The following is a 9,910-nucleotide window of genomic DNA, read 5'->3' on the forward strand; positions in this document are numbered from 1 at the left end:
TGATTCGCGAATTACAAATTATTGGGGGTTAATTCTGCGTTGTTGAATATAGGATGACTTCTAGCCGACTCGGGAAGAAAGAATATTGTTGTCACACCCGTATTCCACAAATCAGATAACATAGGTGCCAAATAAGCGTTTGTGAAGTGTACACATTTTTTTGCCTTGTGATCGTTTCAACGAAGCATAGCTATTGATGGTAGTTTTATGATATGTTGGTTGAATTTCAGATGACAGTTCGTTAATAGTCATAAAACTACCAAGTATTGTTTAGGCGTCCAAAAAACGTTTTGACGTCCTTTAAAACTTTTAAATGTACCTCGATATGCCGATATTAAACGTTGTTTAGACGTTTCAGCATCTGAAAGGATGTCTAAATTTTTAGAAAAAAAATAGGGCTTGAAGGACGTCTAAGTGTTTCAAGGGACGTCTTAGTGTTTCAAGGTACGTCTATGTGTTTCAAGAGACGTTAATGTTTTCAAAGGACACCTAAACTGGAATAGAGCCAAAAACTGTTATTTATTCTGTTTTTGTTGTTGAAATTTATATTCATTCCGGAAATTGTTCGTAGTTCCAATTTTTCTTGTTCAATTGTTCTCCCTGATTTAAACTTCACAGAAAAAATAGACAAGAACCACCCAAAAAAAACATATCGACTTTTGTGTTATTATCGTAAATTCTTAGATTCAGGACACTACTTAGGAAATAAAATTATTGAAACTAATTCTTTAATATGTACCGGAGCTGAATGGATGCTAGCAGGGAGTCGAACAGGCATACAATGGTGACTATCTTGGTTCGTCGTGCTCTGGAAGTATTATGAGCATGCTCTTGATCAAGCGTGGTTCATAACATTTGATTAACCCGACAACATCACTTTTCCTTAATTGAAAATGAACTCGATATTCGAAGGAATTCCTTTTCAGAAAAGTCCCAGAACCAGGGTCAAAAACGAACAGATCTTTATTAAAAATGTAAATGCCTCCAATGATCATCACAATTAAAATACAAAGTTCAGAAAAAAGACAATATTAAATATGAAATTATACATCGTATTGGAATGGAACCGGTCGTCTTGATTCCAAGAACCAAGCCTCCATTAACGCGTAAGAAGTGTTTTCTCTGAATGTGTACAAGAACGCAGCAAGATCAGTTGAAATTTTGTATTGTTTCAAAAGTTGTCCGATAGCCATGTACCCTTCTCTTAAAATTTTCTCGTCAGAAGTAATGTTGATAGTTGCTGCCATCTGTAAAATGTAACTTTTCATTTAGCTGACTAGAATGGAAATGAAACTCACGTCTGAGAACACGAGAAGTTTGTTTCTCACAAATCTGACCGTATTGACAAATTGATCTGAAAGTTTGATAAGTACATGTTTTTAAACTACAACGAGGGGTTAGTGTTATTATGGATAATGAAGATTATAAAAAAGTACCTGTCTCTGGAATTCCAGGAAGCACCTCACAAACAAAAGTGAAGAAGTTTTTCTCCAAATCAGTACTTTCGGAGGTGGGAACCGTGTTCTCTGAAACAAATTCATTTCTTATTACCGTACCCGCATATCTCTCCTTACGTTCATAACCCGCAAAAAAGTATTTGAGCATCGCTAATTCGAATTCACAAAATTCTTCAGAGGTCTCATCGAGACTACCCAAGTACATGAAATATTGGAACAGACGTATACTTTTGTATATAAGGTCCTGATGAGCAGACAACAGGTCCATTTTGGCCATAAGCTCTGCTCCGACGTACATCTAAAATCAAATAATTCATAAACAGTTGCAACCAAATATTTCAAACATACAGTAGTACACTCCACGGTTCTTGTTTCAAAGTACTGATCTCTCAAGGTTGTCCTTTCCATGTCATTAGTTTTGTCTACGTAAATTTCAAGATCATTATCCAGTTGTTTGATTTCCTTAGGCAGTTCCAAGCCATCTGTTTTGATAATCAGCAGAGCCGTTTTAACAACTTTTCTGAATAATTTGTGCCGATCACTTGTATCTACCTTCTCCAGATGGCATTTTCTCTCGGAGTCCTTTTTTTCAAACTCTCTATCTTTTTCTTCTTTTTTCTTCTTCTTTATTGCCTCAATTTCTTCTACTGTCATTTTTGGTCCGGTTTTAGGTTTCTTGCCCTTTTTGCCTTTCTTGGACCGTTTTTTGCGATTAGCATGAGGAGCAACAGCACGGCTTTTGTTAGCAAGTACCGGTTTTGGAGAGTGATTTCTGGAAAACGATTGTGTTGAAGACTTTGATATAAAGTTATTCCTTACCGATCCTGTGTTTCAGAATCTGCGGTAGTCGAAGTGTTGGTAGTTTCAAATGACCTAAAAATAAATTTAAATTTGAATATTTTATGAATTTCCATACTCTTCCGATCGTGCAGTCTCGAAACATTCATCATCTTCATCTCCCTCTTCATCGCTTCTCTCATCCTCACTATTGTCCGTTTTCACTAGTGAAGCGATGTTATCACCATTCGAATAAACACCATTGCTATTCCTGAATTCATTATATTGTTTATTTTATTACTGTAACTTAATAAATGCTAACACACCTCTTAATTCCATTCTCTGAATTGTTCAAAGCAGCTTCTTCTGGATTTTCTTCATGGACTGTTTCCAGTGTCCTCTTAGCGGCCGTGTTCATGACATTGAGCGCTCTAATCTTGTCTATGTCGAATGCAACATTGTTTTGATGAATTGCTAGCATTTTTGTCAATTCAGCAATTAGAACCGAAATGACCAATTTTTTCCTGTAATAGTTTTATTCATTTTGTGATTGTACGAAGCAGTATAAACTGAAAGAGAACAATGAAAATCCATCATGTTTCATGTTATCAAATATAAGAGATGCTCTCACCCAACAATATGTCATAAACAAAACAGTCGTTCACGTTTCCTCATTTCCCCGTAATTTCTATCAAATTCACTCACTCTTTTTCCTTCTCTTTTTCTTCTGCAGTTTCTGCTTCAACATCAAGCACAGCTCGATTATTCATTTCATAATCTTCGGATAATTTTTGAGTTATTGACTTGAAAGTATCGATACTTTTCTTATCCAAAATAGAAAATCCTTCCTTATCATCCGGGAAATTGATATAGAATGGTTTAAAAATGTCGTCTTTCTTTCCTAAAGTGCTAGAATCCCGTCTGCAAAATCAAAATAGTACTTTTCTACGTTTGTACATACATTACCTTTCTTTATGAGAGTTTTCATTTTCAATCTCGTTCTCTATCTCGCTGTCTGTTTCGTTTTCTGTCTCGTCGTTCTCCGTGTCGCTGTCTTTACCAGAATTTTCTTCACTTTGACTTGATGTGTCAACAGTTTCTTCTGCATTCTCAGATTTTTGGTCTCTAAACATAGACTGTTTTTGTCAACATTCTGATAACAAAATAAAAACTTACAGTTTTTCAACCGGAAGTTGGATCATTTCTTCAGGTTGTATGCTTAGCAGATTTCTTTGGGAAGTAATACTTGAGTTTTCTACGCGGTCACTCTTCTCAATTTCAGAGTGATGAATAACTTCTACGCCATTCGGTTTTTTCTCGAATGCTACATTGACTACCGTTGTTTCATTTACACTATCATCCGATTCTGAATGCGCCGGCAAAGTATCTTCTTTGCAAGTTTTTTCTGTTATATTCTTCATTCCGTTATCTTCTTCATCATCTTCACTTGTTAGTTGGTTACCATACTCATCAATTTTATTGATGGATGATAGCAAAGTTTTCAACGTGATTCCATCTTTTGCCTTCTTTGTCGACATCCAACTGAAACAAAGAATTTGAATATAGACAAAGAAAGACGAATCTTACTCATGATCGGCGCAAAAATTGTCGATCTCGAATTGTTCGATACTTTTGTCGTCAGTTTCTAGAACTTTGATGAGCAAACTTTTTACATCTCTTTCAGTCACTTTTTCGAGTGACTTCCAGCTCGAATTTATCTGGATTACAAGAAAATTCTGAAGAAAGAAAATTTTAAAACATACCTTCTCTATTTCCCGTATTTGTTTTTTGAGATCAGATATTCTTTGATTATGTTTATCAGTAATATGTCGTAATCCGTCAGTGATGTCTTTTGATGTGGCTCCATTTTTTGATTTGTTGGCAAGATTAGCTTCTCTAACGCGAAATTCTCGATATTGATAATTAGGAATGTCAACAGGCCCATAAAATTGTATGAATTGTTCCTGAAATACAAATATTGATTTAATAAACTCAAAATAAACAGATGAATAACTCACCTTGGTCGATGTCTCGGCAGCCATCTTTCGGTATATTTCTTGGGGTAAGATTTATTGCTGCAATGTCACGAAGAATTGAAAATGAGAGATGAAGAGATAGAAAAGAAAAAGGAAAAGAGAAGAAAATATCGAGGGGTCAATAAATCACCCGTTCTGATAAAATTTCATCGAAAAAAGAGAGAAAGAGAGAAGTGAAGGAATCTGTTAAAAAAAGTTCATTGGGTTTCACGGGACAACGAGTAAAGTTCGTTTGGTAGGAACAAAAAATTTGGAAATGTTGAAAATGGAAGCAAAATTAAAGTGCAGATGTATAATTGGTTGAGTGCATGCATTGTATAATGAGATGTATATGTAGAATACTATAGGGTCAATCTGTGTCGTTGCGGATCTGATTCAGTCGGCTAGCGGCAGCATCGAAGCAGCTCTGACGTCGTATGTCTCTCCGTCTGTCTGGCAACACATATCGTGTACTTCAGGTTTTTCAAACTCTTCTTCGTCATCTGTTTCATCCCCCTGATACCCACATATTTCACTCTCCGTGACCGTCAGCAAGTAGTCCTCTTCCATGATGAATAGCTCGGTGTTCATACGTGTTCTCAGATAAGATGTCAATCCCATGATATCAACAGCCTCAGTATACAACATTTTATAGTTGGTTAGAATTTCGTTGCTTTTCTCAATCATTTCTGATGTTTTACGTACCTGGAGATAAGAAAAATGAGAAGATGGGAAATCGTTGGATAGAAAACTTACTTTTCCCATTTTCTGCAGCAACGAATCAGCAAACTGGCAAGCTTTTTCCATAGTTTCTGAAAATCGAAAGTAATTAATCTTGTTTTCGGGAGAAAAACAACGAACCAGGATTTTTCAAGGTAAAGTTCTTGCAGAATTGAATGAAAGTGGTACGAATTGCTTCGTGTACAGCATTCAATGGCTCTGCAACTGTTGTTAATTGTGAAAACATGCTTTAGTGAAAAAAGACTGGAACGTTTCTTTAAAATCTGCGCAGGAAAGTGGAATTTCGGAAAGAGAGAAGAGAAGTTTGAACAATCACAAAATTGAACGACACTACTATTATCTGGCAACATACCTTTTTTCTCAGAAGACGAGTTTAAATAAGCAACTAAGGAAAAGGATTAGGTCAAAATAGAGAAGCATACAAAGTAATAAAAAAGACTCACCTTCATTCACATCTAAACTTTTACTGGTGAAATAATCCAGAAGTTCTTCCAGTCTGAAATCCTTGGTGTTTTCCGTGAGATCGCTCATGAAGATCAGAAATGTGTTCATTCTATCCATCGTTTTTAGACGTCCTTTGTACGTATGCAATATCTTGTGCTTGTTTTTGTTGATTTCCATTGACCTATCTGTTGCTAGTTCCATTAGACGCTTGTCCATGTAAATCTTCGACCCGATCATCAGATCTAAATAATTCTAAGATCATTTTTAATTATAAGTATGTTTCACTCACATCGAAGCGGTTTTTCTTTGACATGAGCGACTAATCTTTCTTTGCTTTCGAGCATGTCTTGAACTTTGCTAGCTATAATTCATCCATTAAAGCTATAATTAATCCAAAATCAACAACTTACGGTCACATCCTTTCTGTTTCCGTGTGAGCAGTTGGCTTTCTCGCTCCCGTTTGATTCTTTGAATTTCTGCCTTCTTCTGTTCATATTCTAAACGTTGCTTGACCTCTTTTTCTTTCTTTTCTGATAGAATTTGAAGTTCATGCTCAATTCTCTTCTGTTCTTTTAGCTTCTTCTCCTCTTCCTTGTTTTGTTTCGCAGAAAGTTTCACTTTTTCATGAACTCGTTGACGACGTTTTGCACGTTTTTCCGCTTTGATAGCATCATTACTGAATTGGAAAATATTTTTAATCACTTCTGTGGAAATCCCAACCTGGGCTCTTTTGCTTGAATCTCATCTTTGGGACCATCCTCAACTTTTTTTTCTCCGGTATCAGTAACATTTTCAGGAGAAACATTAGAACTTTGTGCAATTAAATCCAAAGACTGCATCGACGAACTGGTCGTTGAGTCTTCACTAGATCTAGTCAAAAACGACGTAGATTCTTGTTTTTCTAGATCTCTCAAGAATGTTCCGTTAGTTGGACGACCTCCTTTCTTGGCAGAAAAAGTGATCCAACCATTTGAGTCAGAAGGTTTCGGAGGCTCCGTTTTGAGTTGTTCCTTTTTAGATTTCTTGGCAGCTCGTTTTGAAATAACACCATTTTGAACAGTTTCACTGTAAGAAAAAATCATTCAGCTGTAATAAAAAAAGTTGACCAACATTTTCGATTTTATCATAGCATCGCTAATTGACAGAGTATTTCCGTTTGTCTGAGATCCGGGTTTTGGATATTGCTGCTCGTATTTCTCTTCCAATTGCTTCTGTTCCCTCTCGGCAGCTTTACGCTCCCAAATATTACCGCTCACTTTTGGAACTGTTACTGGAACAGGTTTCACATCAACTGAAGACCCGCTTGTCAAACTGAAAATTAAAAATAAGGCTTAAAATTGATTACATGTAAAAGTACCGTAATCTAGAGATTCCTGAAACGTCGGCAAGTGGTTTCTTGACTTGAGATGAAAAATTTTGAGATACCGACGCATTTTTAGTTTCACCGTTTTCACTCTTTTTCTTAGATTCTTGAACAGTTTCTTCTTTTTTGATAGTTGTGTCCTTTTCATTATCTTTCATTCGTACTTTAGGTGGTTGTGAAGATTTCTCCAAAGTTGAATCAGTCGCTATCCTCTCTGAATGGATGTCACGAATTGCTGGAGAACTAGCATTTTGGATAGAGCACAATTGATCATCAACTTCTTTTTCTGGAGCTTTTAGTTTTGATGTCTCTAATTTTGTTGGAATTTCCTCTAATTGCTTATTGCTGTTCCGCACTGTTTCATCAAAGACGTTCACTTTATTTGTGTTTGAGACGCTAGGTACAACATCATCATCAGTATTCTGGTCCTCTTTGAGATTGTTTTTCTTGTCTTTAGTATCAATTTCTATTCCGTTCACAACGACTGCGTTCAAACTATCAACTGGTTGAGAAGAATTGGGCCAAATTTCAACAGGAACAACGTCACCTTTCTTGGTTTTCGTAAAACCATTAGACATTGTTTCCTTCACTGCACTAGACGTGACATTTCTGAAATGAGAGAGCTGGTTTCTCAGGGATACGCGAATATATATTTAACATTTCAAAAATGATGAATCATCTATACGAAAAGAAACTTAGGAGAAAACGTATTTGTGTCAATCAAAAAATTTTTGAAAACGTTTGCTAGGCAACTACTAAATGACCACCTCCTAGTGGAAAGATGAGGGAGTTCGTGTTGAGAAAGACTTAAGAAATAGTAACATATATAATATTAAATTAAAACTCAAAGTAGAGATCACAAAAAGATTTGGGTTGAATTGACACCGAATTAATTTTTCGATCACAAAATAAAAGTGATAAGACTGACCTTGTGTGAGAATTTCACAACTATAAACTTTAGTCCAGACCAACACACTAATAAATCAGTTCTTTACTTTTAGTGGTTGTCGGTGTTTTATAACCGATCAATGAGGGATTATAAACAAAACAAACCTGTCCTCTCTCTCGGTACTTTGCTGTCTCGAACTCGATAACCCGACCGACTTTTTACACATCCACTCGTAATGTCGTAACTTATTCTCTCCGTTTTCATTGACATCATCCGTTTTATCTGGATAAAAATGAAAATAAACTTTAAAAGGTTATATCAATTAACTAACAGGGTTCTACTTCGTTATCAATCAAGCTCAATTCATCTTTCTCTACCTCCGATAGCTCTTCTACATCTCGAAGCTTTGACCAGCTGGAATAGGTCATTCACTTACTTATATATTATTTTGAGTCATTAAAAATACCTTTTCTTTGAGAAAAAGTTCAACTGTTCAAATTTTTCAAGATCCTCATCTGAAGCCGAAAGTGCATCGAGGAAAAAGTTTTCACTTTTTCCGTTAACATTTTTTGCTAGTGACAACCAAATTGATTGGCTCTGAAAATTACAATTACAAATATAAAATAATATAATGAATCAGAAAACTTACTTGCTCTATTTTCTGAATATAACGTTTCAATTCTCCTATTTTTAACTTCTTGTCTCTCACAATATCAGCGATTCGTTGGCCAACCTCATCTGCAAGAACACATTATAAGAGTGAAAGTGAACATCAAAAATGTTGACAAACGTATACATTTATCAACATAAAGATATAAAAGTGGTGAAAGTGTGTTGGCTCCGAGAAAGAGACACACATGGAAAGAGCTTAGCAATTGGTCGCCGTGAATTCATATAAGCTTTCACGCAGATTTGAGCTCATTCTAGTTATAAAATACATATATCTTTCACACGCTTTTGAATATTTCAATTCTTGCCTTTTCTCCTACATTTTGAAATTATCAAATGCACATAATTGAGTACATACGTTTCTTTACAAGATACAAATTAAAACACTTTCCCACACGAAGGAAAAATGAAAAACTCACGTTTGGAGCCCCAGAGTGTAGGTCTATCTGTGCATAGTGAGCTTGGGAGACGGTACTCTCGGTACTTGCCATTCCCAACAAGCACTTTCACAGAAACATTCCATTGCTCATCTTCTTCACTCGCCATTATACCGGTTTCTCAGAATTGAATTACCTGAAATTTTTTATTTTCTAATTTTTGTGCTTATTTCATATTGTAATATACAAAAAGTGATGTGAGTGGGATTATAACATCTTCATGTTAGTGAATAAAAATAGATTGAACTTTGAACGCCCTATCCTCTCAGAAACTGACTGAGAATCGACAACTGTTGTGAAAATGTTTTCTCGAGCCGGCCCGCCAGGACACGCTAAGATATTGCAAAAAAGTTTGGCATTGAAGAAAGAGATCCACGAAATGAGGGAGAAAGAGAGAAAGAAAGAAAATGAAAAACTGAGAGCAAGCGAGTCGCTTAGGTTTAGGGAAAAGGAAAAGAAGAAAAAGAAGAAGACCGCTAGTGGGGCAACCAATACAGCAGATGTTCTTTTGCCGCATGCTCCCGTTTTAATTGATCGATGTTGGGAGGATAAAATCCCATTTTTCTCTCACACCTAGCAACTGTGCGAACGAAAAAAAAATAGATGATGAGATTTGAAGAGGCAAAAAGAAAGCAAAAGGAGATGAGGAAAAAGATGAAAGAAAATGGAAGAACATGTGAGACGAAAAGACGTAATTAGAATTTAGCGGTTGGCGCTGAGCATGCTTAAATGAAGAAGTCTTTGAATAATTATTCAATGCGGGAGAGGGAAAGAAAACAGATACGAAAAAAGAAGGGAAAGGGCAGCACACAAACAAAACTTCCAAAATTTCATCCGGGAGTTAGCACTAATTAGAGAAACCAAAAGATTAAATATGCAGTGATTGAGAGCAAAAGAGGAAAGTTGACATTCATCGCATCGTACACATTCCATTCAACTTTTTTTCAATATTACACAGTTCGATGAATAAGCTCAAAGTGTCAATCGAACAATGTGTTGAACTGACAATTGGCGCCTGTGGGTGTACAGTGTTAAGATTGTGGGTTAGTTTGGAGCATGTCTGTTTAGTGTAACATAACTGTGAAAACAATTTGATATTCTAGTGTTTAAGATTTCAT

The 9,910-nt window shown here is 35.9% G+C and overlaps 2 protein-coding genes across 2 annotated transcripts; both read right to left on the bottom strand.

Moving 5' to 3' along the window:
• Window positions 1-1,043: 1,043 nt before the first annotated feature.
• Window positions 1,044-4,276, bottom strand: GCK72_024422 (uncharacterized protein; the record flags this gene model as incomplete). Its single annotated transcript, XM_053735879.1, has 14 exons — window positions 1,044-1,247; window positions 1,299-1,354; window positions 1,437-1,526; window positions 1,575-1,755; window positions 1,806-2,229; window positions 2,277-2,330; window positions 2,374-2,505; window positions 2,561-2,758; window positions 2,940-3,155; window positions 3,201-3,359; window positions 3,411-3,776; window positions 3,822-3,952; window positions 3,998-4,198; window positions 4,253-4,276. The coding sequence occupies 14 exons, from the start codon at window positions 4,274-4,276 to the stop codon at window positions 1,044-1,046; spliced, it is 2,436 nt and encodes an 811-aa protein (XP_053579445.1).
• A 369-nt stretch (window positions 4,277-4,645) lies between these two features.
• Window positions 4,646-8,901, bottom strand: GCK72_024423 (uncharacterized protein; the record flags this gene model as incomplete). The annotated part of the gene is made up of 14 exons (XM_053735880.1): window positions 4,646-4,954; window positions 5,006-5,061; window positions 5,111-5,188; window positions 5,434-5,676; window positions 5,724-5,795; window positions 5,845-6,110; window positions 6,155-6,499; window positions 6,545-6,745; window positions 6,792-7,406; window positions 7,851-7,968; window positions 8,018-8,100; window positions 8,153-8,283; window positions 8,336-8,424; window positions 8,775-8,901. The coding sequence occupies 14 exons, from the start codon at window positions 8,899-8,901 to the stop codon at window positions 4,646-4,648; spliced, it is 2,733 nt and encodes a 910-aa protein (XP_053579446.1).
• Window positions 8,902-9,910: the final 1,009 nt, after the last annotated feature.

This window comes from Caenorhabditis remanei, chromosome X, assembly GCF_010183535.1.
Source record: "Caenorhabditis remanei strain PX506 chromosome X, whole genome shotgun sequence".
NCBI classification, from domain to species: domain Eukaryota; kingdom Metazoa; phylum Nematoda; class Chromadorea; order Rhabditida; family Rhabditidae; genus Caenorhabditis; species Caenorhabditis remanei.